Raw genomic sequence first — 23476 nt, 5'->3', positions numbered from 1 at the left:
GGAGGCATAAACAACTCCGAGAGTCCCAGATAATAATGATATATAAGCGCCTATTATTGCTGTTATTATTGTAACAAATATTATTATTAAAATACATTTGGGTTAGCAGATAATTACCAGTTTTAAATTTGAAGGAGTAATAGTTAAAAACCTACTTCTAGAATATCAAATATTGACAGGATATTCTATATTAAATCATTTTATGTATACATATATATATTTACATAAATATTTATTTTTTTTGCCTTAACTATGATTAGCATGTTATAAATACTGAGAGTTAAAGAAGCCAGTAAACAAATATTATACTTGAAGACTTACCTTGGGGTCCAGGGTCTCCTGGTGGCCCAGGTAACCCATCCTTTCCTGGTGGCCCAGGCCTCCCATGAGCTTGAGCAGCCAACATTGCTGCGGGTAGCTGGAGCTGGGCTAGGAACACAGCCGTCCTCTCTTCAGTTATGAAAGGGAAAATAAAATATCATGGAAATACTTTTTATGTCAAAAATTTCCAAATATTTTTTACATAAAATCCAACAAAGAAAACTATTTTGTTTTCAATTTAAGCATATCTAATTTACCAACTGGTATGATTGCTGAGATAGTTTTTCGATTGGTCAAATAAAATGGATCGCACAAAGTTGTACGAATATAGATGCAAACCAGCTGTGTTGATCAGAGGGTCTGAGAATTTTCAGCATCTCAGAGAGGCAGCCCATCTAGTGGAGAGAACAATAAATACCCTAGAATCCAATTAACCTCTGGTAAGGACCTGTGGAGAGAATTTAGGTTCACATTTAAATATGGTTTTAACAATAAATTTAAGCCACTTTCTAGCAATGTTGTGAATGTGTGTGTGGTGATTTAAAATATGTTCACAAATTCTCTGACACTCCTTTCCAAATGGAATTAGGTGGAGTCTCCTTCCCCTATTCTAGAGTGTGGGCTGGACTTGCTTTTCATTGCTAATGGAGAGAAAAAAAGCAGAACTGACAGTGTGCAACCAGGGAGAAAAAGTCATAAAAGGCGCCATGACTCCCTGGCTACCCTGTGTCTTAGATTACTCAATCTGGGGGAAGCCGGCTGTCATGTAGTGAGGACACTCAACAAGTCCCATGGAGAGACCCATGTGGGGACGAACTGAAGCCACCTGCCACTAGCCATGTGAGTGAACTTGGAAGTGGCTCTTTCAGCCTGGTCAAGCCTTCAGCTCACTCCAGCTCTGGCTGCCATCCTGACTGCAGCTCCATTACAGACCTGGGGCCAGAACCACACAACTCAGCAACCCTTCAAGTCCCTGACCTGCAGAAAATGTGAGATAATAAACGCTGTTGTTTTAAGCCACTGAAGTTTTGAGGTACTTTCTTAGGCAGCAATAGATAACTTACACAGCATGTGACACTTTATAACCTTGAAGAAAACTGCATTATGAATAGAGAGGTTTACTTATTGAAAAGATGGTCACTGGCTTCATATTCATCATGATTTCACTGTGTAATTTCTATGCTGGGCAAATATTGTCCTTTGCCAACAACTAATTTTTGCTTTTTAAAGAAAATGTCTTATACAGCCTTGATATTATTTATTTATTTTTGGTTCGATTTCCAGTTAGTCTGTGCCAGTTTTCAGCCAAGGTTTTAGAAGGAAGAAGGTCTAATTTGGCCAAAGAAAAAAATCAGCATTGGTGCAGAAAGGCACGCCCTCACTGAATTCCGGTGGTAGACAGAGTGAACACAACAAAATGTTTCTATACATTTCTGTGAACCTGAAGAAAATACTGAAACTAAGAACACACAAGTTACGGGAAGTTGATAAATTATCCAGAACATTTAAAAATGTCAAAAACATCTTTTGTGAGTGTTGAGTGATGTGACTCTTATGAATCGAATACTTCCCAAATAAGCAATGCTGCCTTCTCAAGGGACATGTCATTGTCACTTGCCCTTTTGTTCATCCACCAAACGCCCTGGAGCCCAGTTCATCGAGGTCCTACGGAAAGAATCCCGGGAGGGAATGGAAGACTGTTTAAGGGGCCCCCTCAAGGTGAGCTCAGTCGTTAGTCCTTGAGAATATCTTCATAGGCAGCGTAGGTGGCATGCATCTATTAATACTTAGAGACTGATAAATAAGTCAACAGTGCTTTTGGATAAAAGTGAGTATACATTGTGGAACACTGGTATGTTAATAACTCATGAAATTTAAAGGATATGGAAAACGAGAGAATTCAAAGAAAATGTAAATATGAAAATATAAATAAGAATTTTCACTCTAAAATAAATTCCTAAACAAAGTATATTATTAACTAAATTAAATATGCTATGTAAGTGGCCGTGTGTTGGACGTTTTATACCATCCGCATTAAGTGCGCTTGTTCAGGGATCACGGAGGGATCCTGACAGAGGTCATCATTTCAATAAGAACTACAATCCATGTCTTATCAGCCCCATATACTGTAAAGGTTATCTGCTAGCAAGCTTTATTTGCTTTATTTTACGACTAGAATTTTTTATATAATATAATATAATTGTAAGACATTTCTTCTGAGAATTACTCTTTTGAATAATCACTTTAGGATTACACATAATATTATAGAATTCTTGGTTATTAATCCCACAAAGGCTATTGTTCAGTTAAATTTTACCTCAAAAGCTTGTTCAATATTTTACTACTATATAGAATTAATTTTGATTGTCATTAATGCAAATTCATGCAAAATCCATTATAAATACAATCTATCATTGGATTTTTTATTTAAACTTGTTTGGTTTGTTTATAATTTGTATATCTCACATTTAACAAATCTAATATACGCATAACTAGATTTAAAATAGAAAACTGGAAGAAGGCATCTCCTTTCCATGACAAAAAAAATTAACTACATTGTTTCTTTTTTTTTTCTTTTCTCATAGTTTTCCTCAAAAAGCAAATTCAAATGGTTTAATTTGTAAAACTCACAATTTTTCAAGGGTACATTCAGTGTGTAACAAGAAATAAATCTTAAATGTGAAAAATTCAGCATAGGTTTGGTGTGGACAAATCTTCCAGAAAATGTTTTAACTGATTAAATAAGTGTTTATTTTGCAAGCAAGGACCAAATGAGAGAACATTCTAGAAACTATAGCTTAGTTAGCAAAAACAGAGACCAAATCATACAGACCCTGTTAAGAGTTGCTTCAATTTTCTCCAGTCTTTCCACTCAGTTTAGTTCATTTAGTTGAACTATAAAGGCACATTTCACTTAAATGGATATGGATATTTTACAAATTTATGATAAAGAGCAAATTACTCCTAGTAAAATCTATTTTTCAATGAGCTTTCAATAAAAAATTTGTTTAAAAAAATGTAGGCCCGTACACTGCTTAAGAAAGTAAAACAAAATTTTTTTCACATAGAATTATTAAGGGAAAAGCCCCCCAAAATGTGGAGTATCAGCTGTAACTGTCACAAGAGTAATCACCCTACACTCACATTCTCCAATCACAAAGCAAGCAGAATGAAAACCTTCCAACATCCACAGGACCAGAATCTCTGGCTGCAGACTGACTGAGAGTGATGGTGGAGACCAATGGGCAGCTCATGATCATCCCTAAGAGTGATGTTAAACCACTGACCTCCCAGTAAAACTTATCACCCGACCATCCACCTGGGACATGTTTGGTTGATGTTAATACATTTGTTTCCAGTCAATAGATAAAACAAATTTGTAATATATAGTTATAATTTTGCAAACCATCACATTGAATGTAGATATAATATCTTTACTATATTAAGTTGTAAACTGGGTGTTTTATAAACAAATGTGAAATTCAATGATCATAGTTTGAAACTTTGCACATTATTTGTGGTTTTGCACTTAAAAGATAAATATGTATTTCAGTACAATTTTTCTTAATTTGAGACATATCTCTTTGAATACTTTTAATGTCTAAACACAAATATTCACAGTACAAATTTTTTCTGCTTTAGCGTATGGATTGAATTTACAAGTGATTTGCTTTGGGTAGTTTTTAATATTTTTAGTAAAACAGAAAATTCTTTTAAATAATTACTTCTAGCTGTAAATTATATAGCTTTACGATACACTCAGAACTAGTCATTTAGCATAAGGGTAATTACTTCTTCTGAACCCTACTCTAATGCTCTGTAATTTAAAATAATGTTTCTGAGCCTCTAAATGATTCATAAAGACCTGTGTTCTTAATTGCCTTTCCTCTGTTTTCAGGGATCTTTGGTCAATTAGACTGTTTTTGGCTATGCTTTCTAATGAGGCAGGAAATTGAAGAGCTCAGATAGGAGCCTGCATAAACCACACACACATTCCATCTGCCAACGCAAACCCACAGCAATCATTCTAACAAATGAGACCAATGGCTTGCCTTCTTTGGAGAATGGGCTCATTAATATAATGCAGACATTAATATTAATGTGATGATAAACTACATTATATAGAGAAGGAAGAGACATTCAGATGTCATCTGGCCCATGTCTAACTTCTATTTCACAGATAGAATTTGCAAATATTTTCAGAGAGAGAAATTCATCTTTTTCTCCAAATGCCCATTCAAATGCTTAATTGCCCATTTTCTTGGTACAACTTCAACTTATTTTCGTTAGTCCATTATGGAAACAGAGAATAGTTAATGAGTGCTTCCTTCAGGAAATCAATCATATACTTGATAATATCATCACCTCTTAGCCTTCAGGTTAAATAACTTTTATTCAAAGGTTTGGTAATCTGTTTTGTAAATCACTTTTTGGTTCCACTATTCCAGGGCTTTTCCAAACATCTATTAAATGGGGAAACCAAAATTAGATACAGTTCTCTCCTAAGGGACAAAAATATCAGAAGAGTAATTTCCTTTCGTATCTTAATAATTATTTCCTGGTTTCATTTTAACTGTCAATTCGACAGCATCATTAGTGGATTCATATGTATTTTGTGGTTCATTGTGACTCCAACGTCCTTACTGCTACATTTATCTCTGGCCCAACCCTCTGCCATCTTTGTAAGCGTGTTGCTTTGCAATGTTATTGTGGGTAAAGATGGTGGACTGAACACACACATCTGCTCTGACTCCCCCCTGAATCCCTGCAAAACAAGAGTAAGACAGTTTTAAAGGCATAAAACCACAAGAATGGGGAGAATATGAAAGGAGGCAACACAGCAAAATTTTGGAAGCTGAGAACCAGATGGCTGAGTGACAGATGACTTAGCAGACTCAAGACAACCAACTCTTCACACTAGAAGCTGAGAAACAACCTGTTCTAAACCACAAAATCCTGCAAAGTCTCAGGAATTGCAGTACAAGTTACACTGGAAGTGGGTGTGAGGGAGGGGACCTGAAATGAGAAGCGGCTGAAAGTAGTCGTCTCAGGAATACCTGTCTCTGCACTATACAGCTGGTAGTTGCCCCTCCCCATGCCTAGTGAAGGCTGAAGGTTTATTATCTGAGAAGGGTAAACAGATCATCTCTGCACTGGGGACCCCAGACTCCACGGAGGCTCCTGCTTCCCTATGAAAACAAGGAGAATAAATGGGCATTTCCGTGCTCAGTGCTGAGGCCCAAGCCCTAGTCTTCTATCTTGCTCCCCAAATGCTGGCAGCCAGGCAGGAAATGGAAGTGTTTCCTCTGGGAAATCTGGCCAGAATAAGAGGAGGGACTTAAAGACACTGAAATTGAGGGTCTTTCAATGAAAAAGCCCAGCTAGACTACCCTACAGTGAAGCTTACAGTTGGCAAGCCCCACTATTCACTCATAGCTGTTGGTTTGTAGCACCCACTCTTTTCTATGAGCAGACAACCAAGGATTACTGGCCCTGAAGAAATCCTATAAGCTGAAGGATAGACCCACAGAAAGAAGCAAATTGGAAGAAATAGAGACTATGTTGTGGAAAATATTTTTAAAAGTTACGTTTACATCTCCAATATGTGCATCTATCACATGATGTGTATATGTACGAATAAGCATATACACACATAAATTAACATCCTAGTTGTAAAGATGCCAGTGGCGATGCTGCAACCTTGAAACCAGAGAACAGGATAATACACACTCACACATGTTCGCATATAATACAGGAAACATAGGTATGAAAAATGGAGAAAACATGGGTAAAGGCTTTCCTGAACACTGGATACCTGGAGGCAGAAATATTGTTCAGAGACACTTAGCCCCAACCTTCCTTCTTTCCCACAGCTACAGGTGAGGCCTTGTTGGTCCCAAGTTTGTCTCAAGAACTGAGAGAGCCAGATGTGTGTCCACATCCCCGCACAAGTTGGTAGATTCTTCCCACATGGTGATGTAAATCCCCAAGTATAATAGGATGGTGTCATAGCAAGAATGAAGCTTCTCAGATCTGCAAGATCCTAATTTGTGTGGGCAGCATCACCGGCAGCTGCAAAGCCCTCGTAAAGCCAAAAGAAGCCAAGCTGAGACACATGGCGTCTGTCCCCGCTGTGTGTGGCCACCTTGCTTGCAAAAGGATTTGACCTGTGGGCCAATCAAATCAGGAATTTAATCTAACTGTAGATGGGGTGTATGTTTGTGCATTGCGATCCACCAGAAACCCAGACTTGCAGTTGGTGGAAAAGCACCTTCCTCACCATGGCTCGGTTTGAAAGGGGCATCAGGATGCTGAAGGAGGGCTTGGTGTCCTGGGGAACAGCCCTCTGTGGAGGTGCTATATCAGTGGGGTCACCTGGGAATCCCCAAGGGAGCTGGAAAGCTCCATGAGGACAGCCCAAGTTTTCAGTCCTGGTCTAGGTTTCACTAGAGGCCACGTGTGGACCCTGGTATGACAGTGGGGGCAGGATCTCCCGAGGACTCCCTTGAGCCCCGGCTGACAGTCAGTGACGGTGCCGAGCAGAGAGAATCACTCCTGAGGCCGTCGATGTGCAGGGGTAAATGGCGCAGAGACAAGCATTAGCTGCTGCTGCCCCAGCTCTCCTGGGAAATGGCTGAGAGAAAGAGCAGCAGATGGGGGCCGCTTAACCACAGTTCTTAACTGCAAGTGCTTAACACGTGAAAACTAATCTTTGCTTTTATGGAGAAAGCTTTCTGAAAAGGAGAACTGTGACCTTGGAGCTCTATGATTTGTGAAAATGGAGTTTTTCTTTTTCTTTTTTGTAAGTGGTGTTCAGAAGCCATGAAAAGGTGACTTCTAAGTGGAAAATTAAATAGACTGAATTGGAATAATCTTGGGACAAATCAACTAAAGTACTAAATAACTAAATTCTGGGTATTAGGTACAATTTTGCTTGGGAGAAGACAGTCTTGCTGGACTGGTGCCAACAGAGATAAAAGAAGAAGGGGTTTCAATTCGGAGTCTCAGAGTCTAGAAGTCTCATGAAAAAATTTCCTTGTGGCCACTTTAGAATATTGTCTGGGGGCCAAGACATTATGGCTTCTGAGGGAGCACTGGCTGCTCTCCTGGACCTGGCCAGGCTGGAAGAGACTGAGAGAGGTGGTAGGAGAGATGGGGGTGAAGCCAGAGGAGACCTGGGAAGACCCTGCACCCCTCAGTGTCCTGGGAGGAAAGGAGCTACTCTGAGAGGGGAAGTTGGGGCAGGAGTGCAGAGAGGGAGCTCACAGACTTAAAGGAGGAGCTGCTAAGAAAGTGCAAGCCACGGGAGCCCGCCCCAAGACAGATGGAGTGTAGCAGATTCCCCAACCTCCCTCCTCAGGAGGCAGAGAGCCCTTCTTGGAGAAACCACAGACTGGCCTGGGAGTGGGCAGCACAGAGCCTTCCGCAGGTGGGAGGAGCCATGTGTCCTCTGCTGAATAGACAGGGCAGGCCGCCAGGGGCCATGTCTTCATCCAGTGTCCACTGGGTTTGCAAAATGAATACCTCCCATATCTCAACACATCATATTTTTCTGATAGAACTTGGTTTTATTTTCTGACATTCTTAACCAGCCTTAAAAAGTTAGACTAATTAACTATTGAACTATTGAATATATGTTTTTATCTAAAGTCTTTTAAGAAATTGAAGGTCAACATTAAAGCTGCCTGAGATAAAAGATAATTGACATTGGAGCCCATGGAAATTAAGAGATAAAGGGGAATTTTAGATCGCAGTTCGAAGACAGATATTTGCTGGCATTTCCATTTTGTGTTTGTGGTCCATTAGGGTGTGGATTCTCTCTGAGGTCCTGGATGTCCTGTGCCCAGGGCTGGCTTCACGTACATGCCACCTGTGCAGTCTCTCCAGGGCCCAGGCTCAGAAGGGTCTATGCTCAGTATGATGTTCTATTGCTGTCTTATAATTCTTGATCATTTTTGAACAAGGGTGTCTGCATTTTCATTTTGCACTGAGTCCCACAAATCAGCTGGTCCTGCCTCTGCCTCTACAGTGTTCAGTGTCCCCTAGAGAGCTCAAGCTGGTTTTTCCTTTTTCAGAGAGTTGATGCTTGAGGGACACTTGTTGAGGGGGAATGTTTGGATTGCAAAATTTGGAGCCTATTCCATGATGCTTGATTCAAGGGTCAAAAGAAGAAAAGAAAAGGAGATTTCTAAATTTAAGGGCAACATTCAATTTATAAAGAGAAAACTGGTAGCCAAAAAAAAAAAAGAGTGGACAATTGTATTAATAAACTATCATGTCACTGCAAGTAAAGATTCCTAGTAGAGATCAAGGTAAATTGAAATCAACAGCATACATTTTTACAGAAACATTTTTTTCTATTTTGTCACTGAAGTGCTAAAAGTCCCCACGTCACTCTCTCTATTTCTAGTGCTCATGTGAAGTAAGATAATATGCAATCAACACCGAGATTTTGGTCTCTAATACTAATTACTGGTTAAAATAATCAGAGCTTCTTTGAGAGTAGCTAATTCCATGTTTGTAGTAGAAGGATTTACAATGAATTTGGGGTATCTTGTAATCTTAGTCTTTGCAAAACTCAAGAAGGTAGTTTTAGCTTAGCAAAAGAAGGCTGCTTTGCAAAAGAAGCAGGAACCACTGACAGCCAGTGTGGATTTATTTTCTAAAGACAAATAATTCCCACCTTGTTAAGCTCACAGTTGAGAGGAGTGATCTTGATTTTAGCAAGTCATTTGACAAAATCACACAATATCCTTGTGACTAGATAAAGAAATGTAGAGTAGATTTGAGGACAACTATATGGACTCAGAGCTCACTAAAACAATAGATCAACAGGTGATTCACAAGGGGACAGGAGGAATGTAATAGCATTCAGAAAAGCCTAATCCTTGACTCTTCCCTCTTTTTTATTCAACATTTCTATCAACCATTAGAATGATGACATGCTTATAAAACTTAGAGATGACACAAAGTTAGGAGGGTCAGCCAACCTGCCCTACAATGAGACAACAAGCCACAAGACATCTTCAGATTGGGACAATGTATGAACATGAATCACTTGTAGTAAGAAGGAACATAAAATCACACACTTGAACTTTAAAAATAGACACAGTGCATAATGAAAAACGCCTAATTTTATAAAGTTTGTATGAGGAAGATCCAGGGTTGTTAGTTATGAATCAAGAGGGTGAGATGGATGCTTTTTTATAAAAGAAAGAGTGCTACCTTAGGCTGCATGATTGAAGTGTCTATATCAGGGGTCAGAGAACTTTCTCTGCAAAGGGTCAGAGTAACTATCTTAGGCTTTGCAGGCTGTCTGGTCTCTGTCACAGCTGCTCAGCTCTCTGCCCTCGCATGAAAGCAGCCAGAGAAAGCACATGAGGGAATGAGTGTGAGTGAGCTCCAAAAAAATTTATTTATGGACACAAATTTGAATTTCAGATCATTTCACATGTCATGAAATATTATTTTTATTTTAAAAACCGTTTAAAAATGTATTCCCCGCCCCCCCAAAAAAGCAAAAACCATTCTCAGCTTGTGGGCCATACCAACATAGGTGGCAGGTGGATTTATCTGGGGGCCCTAGTTTGCTGCCCCTGATCTCCGTCAAAAGACACTGTCCTCAGCCCTGGTCAAAGCACTCCTGGGCGAGTGAGCGTCACTTAAAAATTAGGTCTCTCTCAAGTGCGATGATGGTGGAGGAGCTGGATTCACTGACTCCACGGGAGAGAAAGCTAAGGAAGAGTCCACGGATACTGAAGAATACTCAAAGGGCTGTCGTGGGAATAGAGGAAGATGCTTGACCCATGCTGTTTTGCAGACCAAGGAGGATGAGAGGAAGTTACAGGGAGGCAAATTTAACCTAGTGTGGGGAGAATTTTCTATCCAACAGAGCTGTTCCATCATAAAATGGGTGGCCTCTTAAGGTTGTTATTGCACAACCGTCTTTTCAGAACGTTACTGTAGAGATTCTCCACAGCGAATGGGAAGTGGGAATCAGTGAAAAATTCAGAAATGTTTATTAAGCAAATCTAACCTTCAAAAATCCTTAGAACCTCTTGATTAATGTACTTCTTTATTTCTTCAAATGAAACCGCATCAGCCTAAAGAAGGAAAAAAGAAAATTCTGTTATAATAGAGCATAGCACGAACAAATCAAGACTAGAAATATTGGGTTGGTGTGCATCCTTGAACTTCCGTAGAAGTACGTTTACCAAGAAAAATGCTTTTGGCAATTGACTATGTTAGGCAATAAATATCTCTTGTTTTGATTAATGTGAGGAAGAAGCTAAAGTGCATAATTGCTTTAAAAGCTGTGGGAGGAATCACAGCTAGTGATATGAACATGTTTCTTGGTCAATGGAGAGACATGGCTTCACACGCTTACGACAGACATTTCCTATGACTTCATGCTCTGAAGTCACAGAATTTGAACAGTGTTATCATCAAGTTAATATCCCAGGAAGAGTTTAACTTCTAACCAATCCCTGGACGCTGGTAAAGTTAATATCTAACTGATGTGATGTATCTTCAAAGGAAGAGAACTCCACGTGTGCTGGATTATTCTTTAAAACGTTTTATTCATGGGATAAAGCTTACTAAGTTTTACCCATTTCACAGCAAAGTTTATGCTGTAACTTACACATTGCCAACACATTTATTTTAAGCAATTTTCTTTATTTTGATAGAAAATGCTGTGGGACATGGTAAAGGGAAGGAGGTGACATCAGTTGAGATATTAACCCCTTGACAAACAAGTCTGCGTGAGTTTGACAAAGAATCTAACACTTATAATAGTAATGTTTTACCACAGTACCTTGGTATTTTTAAAAGAGAGTGATTATTTTTCATGATGGTTAGAATTTCCAAGTCTTTTACGACTCTTCTTTGTATTTGGTGATTTTTAGCCAGAGGTATGTGTGTGGCATTAAAGACAATGTGATGGGCTCAAGAGGGGATGATTTCTGTAGGATAGAGTAGTTCCAGGAATGCCCTATCTCAACATTTTATTTTCACAGTGTACAGTACAAATGAACTTGAATTAATGCACCTAATACCAATTACGGACACAGCACCAAGAGTTCATTACATAGGCTTTATTCAAGTAGAGCTTAGGGAGAGCGGCTGAAAGTAAAGCCGTGTGAAAATTGTGGGAATGCCCACTCTGGCCCTACATCTGGTGCTGGCTGATTATCTGAGGACAGCGTGTCCTTAACTCTGACCTCACTCAGGACTCTCCTCTCTTCCTGACGTGGGTATTTGCAGATTAAGTTCCCTGTGGAATGGCCATTCGCCGCCCCTCCTGAGGATATTAATAAGGACATCGGCTTCCTTAAACACTGTTTCTGGGCCCAACTGGTTTCCTCTTCTGCCCTATCAGGGCAGATTTGTTGTTCTGATTTTTAACGAAATGGAGTTTTAATATGAAACAGACACAGGTGTTTCCTGTAGTGTGAGGAGACACAACGGATAGCATCTAAGAGCGTGGCTTTGGAGTAAGTCAGCCCTGGGTCCGACCTGGTAAATGACTGTCACCTTGGACAGTCAGCTCTCAGTTTCTGCATCTGTAACAGTGGATGGAAAGGACAGCACCCTCCCAGGTTAGCTGTGAGGATCCAGTGAGGTAGGGTACAGTACGGGCTTATTGGAGGATCTGGTCCATCACTTGAAATAAATGACAGCTGTTGCTACCCTCTCAGAGACCAGTTTAGGTTCACATTATTTATTTTGAAAGGACTGTGACTGCTTTTATTGTAAAAGGGCTACGTTGTGAATACAGCCAGGAGCTCCCAGAGCTCTCGGCACCACTTACCGGAGAGCCGGGGATGCCTGGATCACCTGGAGGGCCTTGGTGCCCAGGGGATCCCGTGGAGCCCTTGTTTCCTGGTGGCCCCACAGGCCCTATGGCCCCCTTCATGCCTGGAAGGCCTGGTTTTCCCCGTTCGCCTTGTGGGCCTCTGTCTCCTGGAATTCCCTGATCACCCTGTTAAGGAAAAAATTCATCATAAAGAATGAGTGTTCTAAAACCACGGTAGCTGTGGTTGAGAGCAAGGTTCTGGATTTGTACTGGCACTCATCAGCTGTGGGACCTTGGGTAAGTGAACTAAACTCTCAGTGCCTTGGCTTTATCTCCCATAAGGTGAGGATGCTAACTGTATCCACTAAGTAGAGGACGCTGAGAAATAAATGAGGTAACTCGAGAAAGGGCTCAGAACGGCACGCTGGAAGCACTCAATGAAGAGTTAGTGATGGTATTAGCTGTACACGTTGCCACCCTAGGATGAGGACACTTTGGAAAGTGCACAGCAGCTGTCACTCCAGGCCTGGGCCTCCTTTGCGATAACAACGGAACATTGCCAAGAGGATTTCATCACTGAGATTTTTCACTCAGAAAAACTTCAGGACACTCAAAATCTCTCCTAAATCATGTGCTTTTCTTTTTTTCTGTTTTCTCCTCTGTGTTTGGACTTTATTAGATTCTGTGTGTTGGTTTCTGTACTTGTGTTTTACGCGTGTGTGTGTGCACGCATGCTGTGCCCTAAAGACACACAACTCAGGAAGGTGAGAGAGGAGAGCTTTGGAAAGGTTCCAAGCAGGTGGTTGGGGTAGAGGGTCGTCACTGAGGTCATTTCCTCAACGACATAAATGAAGTATTAGAGAATTCATTGAATAAGGTGCCACGACAAATTGGGTGTAAGATTATGTTAGATGTGCCCGAATCTGATAAAAAGCTTCTTTACGGCTGACTTTTATCCTACAAGGTGTCTATTATTCTGTTTGTGCCTGAGAGGATATGAGAGAGAGAGAGGGAGAGAGAGACAGAGAGGGACAGAGGGAGAGAGGGAGGGGCTTATAGCTATAGATACTTCAGATGTTCAGTTCCACAACTCCCGCAGGTGACGCGCACACCAAATACAGAGGAATGGTGCATTGAGGAGGCTTTGTATTTCACTGTATTATTCTTTTATTTGTGACTAACCTGCAAAAGGCTGAACTCTATTTCTCTTGATTTAAAAAATAATGAAAACAAATGAACAATTACAGAGATCTATTTGATCATGGAACGAAGAGATATAGAAAGAAGCTGGTAGAAAGAAGAAAAAACAGATGGACCTAATTTCAGTGCTACTGTCTTAGTTATAAAAACGTATCTGCACACAAGTATATCAACCCAGCTCACATTTGGAGAAACATCTGAGATGACTAAAACTAAAAAAAGGAAATAAAAGAAATACTAGCACATTTTGATCAATACTCTGATCATGTGCAAAATAAACACAATCTTTAACATATTAAAATTATTTTATAATTTAGGCACAAGGATGTACATTACAGTGATGTTTATTATTATGAAAACTGAACAGAACCTAAATACCCAGAAAAGGGGGCAGGGAAAGTGAAATAAGGCATATGCAAGCAGCGGCATAACACAGCCACTAAGAGGTAAGTGTAGATCTGTGTTTACCGACATGGAGACACGGTCATTTTACATTGCTAGGTGAAAAAGTCGTTCACAAAACAGTATGAACCCACTTTTGGAAAAGTATCTATTCATTTGCAGTGATACATTAAGTATATGTGTATACTATGTATAAGAGTGAGAGAGATGGAAATATATCCCAAACAACGAAAGTGTTCGTCTCTGTGAAGTGGGATAAGGCAGACTCTAATTTTTAAATTTATATTGTCTCTATTTTCATATTTACTTCAGTTATCATGGATTATTCACGTAATAATAAGTAAAAACTAGTAAACTAGACACCAGTACATAAACACATGTGCATGTGAGCACGGGTGCACGCACGCACGTACGCGCACACACACAGACACACCCTGGCAGCCCTTACTAGAATTTTACTGAATAACAATGTTTGAGTAGCCTGTTGTAGTGGAATGGCTCCAATTCTGCTAGGAAATGTTAAAGTTCATTAAAGAAAATAATGGGAAGTTGCAATAACGACATCAACAACCCAAACAATTCAAATAAAAGCATCGACCATAACTGGCATTGCTGGTGACTTCATACACTCAGTCCCCCTTTCCATTTCTCTAACCCCTTACACCACCCCCTCCCTCAACTTAGTATTCCACTAGGTCAGGGGTTCTCAACCAGGGCAGCCCCCCAGGAAACATTTGGTGACGTCTGGAGAACTTGCTGGTTGTCACAACCGGAGGGAGGGTGGTGCTACTGCATCAGTGGGTAGGGGCCAGGGATGCTGGTAAGTATCCTACAATGCACAGGACAGGCACCTACAACAAAGAATTATCTGCCCCAAATATCAGCAGTGCTGAGGTTGAGAAACCCAACTCTAGGTAAAAAGAACATGGGTGATGATTATAGTAGGGATATGTGTCTGAAACAGGAGGATGACAAAAGCTTTCCAAACTGGCATAGCAAACTAGACTTAGCTGTGTATACAAGGCCAACTATGCAGGTGTACCTGCCACAGGACCTGCTTCTGGGTCCTTTAATTGCTGCGTTTTATGCCAGCAGAGATCTTGGATCACACACATCCTAGCCTTTTCATATTGGGAGATTCGTAGGGTTCCACATACATAATTGTGTAACTCAGATGATGAGACAGTCGAACAGACAGACTGAAATAACAACCCCAATGTTAATATACATACCCGTTCTCCTTTGGGGCCTCTGTCTCCAGGCTTACCCATGACGCCCTGAAACACAGATATCAACACTAAAAACCACTGCTCGCCTACATTTCCCATCACTTTGATGGATCAGGTGTTCTGGAGGTGGTTTTGCATTGGAATGTTTACTTTAAGTGGTATTTTCCATACCTGAGCACCTGGTAATCCATCTTTTCCGTTTATTCCCTATAAAGACAAAAATGATTAATATTTCTACTTCTGCATCAACAGCCACAACAAAGGGGTTAAATTTTAAGGATTTAATTATATTTCTACTGAGATTTTGGTGAGGCAGTGTAGTGAAGCGGAAAACACCAGATAGCCCCGAGTTCCAAATCTGACTCGGTCACTAACTAGCCCCATTCGCTTCAGGCTATTTACTTAACCTTAATAGCACCAGCTTTCCCACTTACAAAGTGAGGATGAAATAATGGCTTTAAAAGTAAGGGTGTAGTGGAATAACAGAAAATGCTGCGCTCACTGGAAATAGTCACCATGGTTATTTTCCTTACCTATTCTATCAGGTACGTTCTGAGAAATAAGAAGGCTCCCCGTGGTGCTGGGGCTGGCGTATGGCATTTATTTTTACCTTCTAACACATTTTCCAGCCCAGAGACTCATTCTCAGTAAATGGTCTCATTGCTGCTGGGGAAATTTCATAACACCGCCAGAGCATCGTCCTACCATGAAATAAACTGTCAGCTGGAGAACAATTGTTATTTTTCAGTTGGAACATATGAAAAGAAAGTAAGAAATCTGTGGTCATGGTTTTTGAGAGTATTAAATAGTGGCTTTTTATTAGAAAACAAAGTTTCTTGAGCTTTACAAGTCAGTTCTGGAGGTGGTAAGAAAGCTCGGAGATTTCTAAGACCGGGAGAGCTATTGGCTGGGAGGTGTACCACGGAAAAGCACCTGGAGTGAAATCCGACCCTCGAGTCCCAGGCAGATGTGTTTCTGACATTTGATTTGAAGAGTGAGACCAAGGAGAGGAAAACGATTTCGTAGCCAGCAGGCAACAGCACGGACATGCTCCTCTGAAAAGCCCAGGAGACTGATTTTGCTGGAATGGTTTCCATGAGGATGGAACGGCACGCAACACATGCTCTCACCGCTGTAAATTACACTAAAGTCTGTCACAGTTGATAACCCAACTGAAGTCCCCCAGCCTCTCTGAAACATCCTGGGAATTATCTAGAGAACTTGAACTAAGAACCAGAAGTGTACGGTTCAAAGAATTTCTTACATCCAGAAACACAAGCAAGAAAGATAAAGCTGATTAAGGAGAGGATGTGAAAGAAACACCGGTGTAACGAATAAAAGAAGATACGCCTAGTGTAAAAATGTAATTCATGTCTTTGGTAACAATGTAAGAACAGAAATAAGCCGATAGTTTTTTCTGTCTCTTGTAATTCATCAAAGACATGTGTGTTCTCTTTTGTATATGAAGGTGTTACTAACTTGCTTTCCATAGGCGAGTCCTGCAGTCAGAGATTTTTACAATAACCTGTATGTATCTGCCTCTCTCTCCCCCCATCTCACTTATCTAGAAGAACCCCATTCCTGGATCTAACCAACTTTCTGTCTACTGAACATCGGCACCTGAGCAGCTGACTGTGGTTGAGGAAAACCCTGTGTCGTTGCTCACTTGCTCCAATCTAAACGTTCGATGGCAGACTACAAGCAGCCCTCCGCATTACCAGCCACTCTTCTGTATTTCCTTCTCTCCAAAAGTACTCTTTCACCTATTTTCCTGTCTCTTCAAACCTCCAGCATCACACCCCTCTCCTCACGCTCAGCTGATGACCTCGATTCTTCTTCCTCTGAGAAAATAAACAGGAGAGAACCACCTCACCTTGCCTCCACCAGGTCCACCAACCCACATGCACTTCTGCCTTCCTCCCTCTCATTGAGAAGGATGAACTGCCCCACTCCTTGTTGAGACCAATTTCCACTGTGAGTGGAATACCAGTCTCCTCTGCCTCCTCAAACTTATAGCCACTCTCTTGTACCATCAAAATTTCCCCTCTCAACTGGATCCTTCTTATCAAGAAACTGATGTGTGTAATCTCTCCCGCCAAGGACCTCCACATTTCTAAATCCAGTGGGGAATGATCAGCTCTCAGGTTACTTACCTGTATGTTTCTCACTCCTTTCTCTTAAAATGCTTAGTTCCTTGACATCTGGAAACCTCATTTGCCTAGTTTTCTTCATATCTCATTGGCAGCACCTTCTCTGTCCTGTTGCTGGGTCCTCTTCCTAACAGTTGAAGTGCTCTCTCCCCTTCCCTATCCACAGGGACTCCAACTGACCCAGGCTCGGGTTTAAATACCCAAATCGTTCTCTCCAGTCCTGGCCTCTCCACTAATTCCAGACGCTTATCCACTGCTCACTTGACATTTCTACCTGGATATCTACTAGTGCATCCAGATGAATGTGTCCAAAACAGAGAACTCTTGATTTTCCCTCCCAATCCACCCTCCTCCAGTCTTTCCCATCTCACCAAATGCCCTACTCTCGAGTAACTGCTCAGACCCCAAACCACAGCTTCGATTTGTCTCTCCCTCACACTCCACATCCGGTCCATCAGCAGGTCTTGTTGGATGTCTCTTCGATGTGCATCCTAAATTCTCCTACTCTCATGACGTCCCTGCTCCCACAATCGTTGTCTCTCGTGGGCATTATGGCGGTGCCTCCTCACTGTTCTGTCTGCTCTCACCCTCTGCTCTCCACACAGCAGTCAGAGTGATCCTTTAAAATGCAGTCCAATTGTTTTCCTTCTCTGCTACAAACGCTCCAATGAAATCCAAACTCCATTCATGGTATAGAAGTTCCTTGTGCCTGGCCACTGCTGACCTCCCCCTCAGTGTCTTTCCCACTCTTCTTTAGCTTAGTTCATTCTTGACTTCATGCCTTTTGCTGTTCCTACAACACACCAGGCTCTACTAGCCATTTCTTTTACTTGAAACAAGAAACTCTAACCTCCCTATGGCTTGATCTCTCACTTCATGCAGGATTTGCTCAAATGGCATGCCTTTTTTTTTTTTTTTTTTTTTGCTGAGGAAGATTTGCGCTGAGCTAACATCTGTGCCAATCCTCCTCTATTTTTCTTTGTATGTGGGACACCGCCACAGCATGGCTGGTGAGTGGTCTAGGTCCACGCCCGGGATCCAAACCCATGAACCTGGGCTGCCAAAGCAGAGCGCATGCAACTTGAACCACCCAGCCACGGGGCCAGGCCCTGGCATGTCTTTTTTGACAGCCCTATTTAAATGCTATGTAGACGTCACCCTACTCAGATCTTCTTCTACCTGAAATTGTGTGTGTGTATTTATTTGTTTGTTGTCTGTGTCCCTACACTAGAATGTAAACCCCAGGAGTTTCTGGCACCCAGAACAGCACCCAGCACGTAATAGGTGCTTAGAAATACTTGGGGAATGAACAAATCACTTTTTGCACAGTCCCTGGGAGCCTGAAGGCAAGCATTTATGAGACGGCTTACAGGGGCTGGGAATGGGGAGTTGGTAAGAGGAGGTAAAGGGGAGGCAGGAATGGGAGTAGTATTTACTGAGCAGCCCCCACGGCCACACTGGAGATGCTCACCATGTTGTGCGACTTCAGTGCCTCACAGAACGCTCTGAGTCACAACCCAAACCCAGATCTTGCTGACTCTAAAGTGCTGATGCTTCCCGTTATCTTGCATTGCCTTCTCCAGGGGAAGGTGGCCAGGGAATGCTTGACCCTGAAGGTTTCCCAGACACTAAACCACCTGCGTGAACTCCGTGCTGCTAGTTCACCTTCAGTCCCCTCTTTTCCTCACAGCACCCCTTCCCATGCAACCACAGCAAACACAAGCCATGGGGGCAGTGACTTTCTATAAAGAGTAAACCTGAGGTTTGGGCACGTCTTTTTCATCTTTATATCCCCTACCTCGGGGCCTAGCACACCCCTAGCAAACGGCAGGGACCGGACGAATAGATGTTGAACTGAATTGAATTAGTAGGAACGATTGTTACAATGTTGCATCAAGACTATATATCAGTAGCTAAGAGCTCTTTTAGGACACAGGGGATGACATACTTGGCAGCAGTGATTTATGAAAGTGTAAGAACAAGGTTCATAAATAAAGGAGGGAATCTGAGAAAATAGCTTCTACTTTATTCTTTAGCTTAAAACACAAGTGTTATATCTGTGAGTCTTCAGTTTCTTTGTATTTTAGGATGTGATAGCCATTTTATTTTTTAACTCCAATGAGAACATTAGACTTAAGAAATAATGAGTCTAATTTCCTGACACTTAACAAAAAATCTCACCCTTCTCACCTTTGTTTAAGACATAAAGACCCCTGATAGAGAGCTAGGACACTCAGCGAGAAGCACACCCCAAAACTCCATTTGCAGAATCTGCTCTTACTTCCTTGGAAACTACTTATTCAAATCTCAGATTTTCCGAGGAGATAGGCAAAGAGGGAATACTTAGAACATTTCTCAAACTGGAAAATTTTAAGTAGTAAAAAGTACTTACTGGCTTTCCTGAGGGTCCTTCCGGTCCAGGGAAACCTATATCTCCAACAGGTCCTCTCTCACCCTGTGGACACAGCCACAGACGGACATTAGTTGCCAAGAAGAGCTTCAAAACTGCACACAGGATCACACAAGTACAACTATTACATAAGTCACTGGCAACTCACCGGTTCCCCTGGAGCTCCTGGGGGCCCCGGGGCTCCAGGTTTTCCCTGGGAAATAAATCAAGGAGAAACGTTAGAAGCCGAATTACTGAATGATGCCACGTGCTTCCCCCTCCCCCCGTGAGTTCACTGTGCTGCCAGGGCTGTGGCTTTCTACACTGAAGTGACATTCCTAATGGGACAGGGTCCAGGGGACCCAGGCCTGACTCTGCAGGCTCTAAGGTACAGACTGGAGAGCAGTTCTCTATACATACGTGTGTAGGGCAGAGGGGAGGAGAATAGTTTTGAAAATGTGAAACAACGTATCCTCATTTCTGGAAGTACTCTTGTGCCTGTTTGACTGGCAGCTCTTCTTTAGTTTGGGGGGTGGGAGGGCACAGGGGTGTCAACGAGCTCCTGTCTACACTTGGAGTTTCATAAGAGAGTTTTTACGTTCATAGTAAGATAGCCTGAAAAAAGCATGTTTGATTTGAAAGGCAGTGTTTTGTTGAAAGGGAGAGGACAAGGTGGACTTGTTCCGATACACGTCAATAGATGTGTCCTGGAGGACGGACAACAGAAATCCTGGGGTAGAGAGACCACGGCGGGGACAAGAGAAAGATGGTCTAGCAGGGATTGCAAGTGGGGAAGCGCCGAAGGGTCCAGACCAGCCTGAAAGATGTTGCCTTTGAGAAGGAAGCGCCTCCTATTCCCTGGACCTCGAGTGGTAGGGAAAGACAAATAATAGGGGATGTAGGTTGGGGCTGAGACCATAGGAACCCCAGGAGGGTGCGAGGGAATATGAAAAAGGAGGGCTTCCTCCCCCTTGCTGTTCAAAATTCTGCGGGGCGCCTCCTGCACAGGTTCAGGTGTGGTGAGTGGTGAACTAGGCGGACACAGGCCCGAGAGAGCATCCTTGGCCCCCGCAGCCTGTGTGTGCAAGTGGGAGCTCCTGAGGGTCCTGTGTGCCCGAGGTGGGGAGTGTGTTGGAGCTGAGAAAGCCAACGTCCAAAAGGGTCTTGGCATGGGACACGGGTGCAGAGTGCTCGGCCCTGAGATCTGAGACGAAGGATCAGGAACGTTGATAGCAGGCAGCAGCAATCCTGCAAGTCAGGTAGAACCTGGGGGAGCACACTGACCAGAGGCCCTGCACACAGCCAGCACTTACAGACACTTCCTCCTGTAGACCCAAAGTGCCATTCCGGGAGGAAGGGGGAGAGGAGAGCCCTGGAGAGCCCTGCATAGCCCTAAATATACTGGAAAGGGATGGACTGACCTAGGAAGAGCAGGATGGGGCCCTTCGGTACTCAGCAGAGTGACCATGATGGGCCTGAGTAGGAGGGTTTCATCCCTGCTGTACAATCATCTTAAAAAAATCTTTTTATTGTGGTAAAATATACATAACATTAATCTACCATTTTTGCTATTTTTAAATGTACAATTCAGTGGCATTAAGTACATTCACACTGTTGCATGACCATCACCACTGTCTATATCCAGAATCTTTTAACTATTTTATTTTCCGAGCCACAGTAAGGTCCGGTTATCAAAAATTAAGTTGCATTTTTGATTACACAGTTGTACGTTTGCATTGCCATGTGCAACATTTTTACCCCTTCTCTATCTGTAACTGTCAATTAATCCTCTTAATTATGAGATAAGAAAACTACATTTTAAGTAAATCTATCAGATCTTAGACATCCAAATAGGTGGCAGGCGAGCCCCTTATTTCAATCATGCTGCATCCTTCAAAAATATCTTTGGAATTCTTCATTTGGATTGCCTTTGAGCCTGTCACTCATCTTTTAAATGCTTTCAATGGTTGCCAGTATTTTTTCTTCGCAAGTAGACTTAATCTAGGGTAATAGCCAAAAGTAATGTGTAGTCACTCCTGGGTGAATACAGTGGGAATTAAGCTTCATTACACCACGTGGAAACAAAAACGGTGTGATTATGGGGGGCAGGTTGTAAGGGGACTGAGGGCAACTCTGGAAACAGTTGCTAATATGTTGCGAAGAATGGTAGTGAGTCCAAGAGGGGGACTAAGGGGATTAAGTGTGAGCCAACTTTCAAGAAGGATACTTTCTCGTATAAAAAATTCTGATGTGCTTGCTGAAGAAAATATTTTCTTGTTACCTTTATAATCATACTAATATTTAACTTGATCTAGAACAGCTAAATAAGGGGATGTCATCTCTATAAAGGATGGTTTCTATGGACTATGGATGGGTTTTTACTTTTTGTTTTTAGATTTAGCAACTAAATAGAGTGAAGTAAGTGGCTACTGGCCTTTTCAGGGATGGCGGTGGGGGGTGGTGGCAGGTGGCTCTGGCTGGTGTGGAGTGTCAGTAGATGTCAGTGGGTAGTGGTGGGTGGTGATGGTAGACCCCTGTCTTATCTTTCTCATGTTCCTGTGATTCAAGCGGGTGGTTTCCATTGACTTTCCTACCCTGGACCTACTCTGCAGGAGCACCCAGCAAGAGGGTAAATGGGCTCATATTCAGAAAGCATGACCACAAAATTTTAATTAGAGCATCATGAATGAATATCAGAATGATCCCTCCGGCTCAGAGAAATGATTTCAACCTTTCCTGGAGCACTTCCTATTCATTTGAAAAGACCTTGATGAGATTAAAGCATTTGACACCAGAGAGCAACAAAAATGATTGAGAGGATCGGAGGGCTAGTTTACGAGGTAACATTAGCAGCAATAAAGCTCTGCTAATAACACCGGGCTGAGGGAGAACTCAGCCTGACTGCAGCCTAATACAAAGAATTTGAAGTACATGTCTGAGGGTGAGAATTTTGTCTTCTGAGGATCAAGAAACCTTGAAATATGACAAGAATAGAGAAAGAAAACAAGCTTTTCAAAGCTGTGCTCATATCGTCACAAGTACCTGGCTCCCCAGGTAAGCGCAGGTTTCAGGAACCTTATGCCTCAGGAGTCAACATGTGCTCCCCAGTGTGGGTTGATTGTGGAGACAGAGCTGTTTACCTATAAAAATAATGTGAGATAAAATGGACTCACTGATATTCCGGCTATTCCTGGGGGTCCTGCTGGGCCTCGATCTCCCTGTTGGGATTTAAAAAAAAAATTGCTACTTATAACGATATCTGTAAAATCTTTACCTATAAAATTAATGCTCATATAATCATTTGGATTTGGTAAAACTTTCCTTTGCAATTAATAAGCATTATCACTACCAGCTGGTGTGAAGCTAGAGGGTAGGTGGGAAAATAAAATGAGTAGCCAATTGAACCTGTTTAATGCTTTCTTTTCTTCATAAAGCTAAAGCAAATAATAATCTCAATGAAAACAAGCATTCATGTAATCATTTCTGTGACCTATTTTTAAGAGGACTCCACACATACCTACAGCTAAAATTAGTCAATATTTTTATTTCACATATTCAAAAGCAATTCATTACCACACTTAAAAGAGTAAGCACATTGAATGTCTTCTGAAAATCTTTCCCAATCCACTTGTCTCATTGGATGTAGGGTTAGAATAAAGATATTTAGAACAAGGGATTTTGTAGTTCTCCTCATGAGGCCAATCAGAAGATCCCTTGAATTGCTCTGAACAGTAGAGTGACTCAACTCTTTTTCCAAAGGCAATGTGGTGTTTTAGATAAAGCTGACTATGCTAAAAATACTCTTGTTTATATAGGACAACAAAATGGCACTTTTTGTTGAGCAGAACCTACATTAAAAAACTTCATAACTTCACTCAGGGACATAAAAGAGGACTTGATTTAAATGGAGAGATACGTTTTGTTCTTGGAGGGCAAGACAATGTTGTAAAGGTGTCATTGCTACTCAAACTAATTTATAAATTTAATG

At 41.7% G+C, this 23476-nt stretch overlaps 1 protein-coding gene across 3 annotated transcripts in view; it reads right to left on the bottom strand.

Annotated features, from left to right (window-relative positions):
• The window catches only part of COL19A1 (collagen type XIX alpha 1 chain), a 297117-nt gene that overhangs the window by 6569 nt on the left and 267072 nt on the right, over nt 1-23476 (bottom strand). For all 3 annotated transcript variants that reach the window (XM_014782544.2, XM_087437889.1, XM_087437888.1), the window contains 8 exons: nt 22662-22706; nt 19658-19702; nt 19492-19554; nt 15121-15156; nt 14953-14997; nt 12134-12304; nt 10358-10424; nt 322-450 (listed from right to left, as the gene is read on the bottom strand). In XM_014782544.2, the coding sequence (XP_014638030.2) occupies nt 322-450; nt 10358-10424; nt 12134-12304; nt 14953-14997; nt 15121-15156; nt 19492-19554; nt 19658-19702; nt 22662-22706 (601 nt within the window). The remainder of the gene's footprint in view (nt 1-321; nt 451-10357; nt 10425-12133; nt 12305-14952; nt 14998-15120; nt 15157-19491; nt 19555-19657; nt 19703-22661; nt 22707-23476) is intronic.

The sequence above is a fragment of the Ceratotherium simum genome, chromosome 13 (genome assembly GCF_057802395.1).
Source record: "Ceratotherium simum simum isolate JZ-2026a chromosome 13, ASM5780239v1, whole genome shotgun sequence".
Classification (NCBI taxonomy): Eukaryota; Metazoa; Chordata; class Mammalia; order Perissodactyla; family Rhinocerotidae; genus Ceratotherium; species Ceratotherium simum.
The sequence above is the reverse complement of the archived record's forward strand: the minus strand, read 5'-3'. Positions and strand labels throughout refer to the sequence as shown.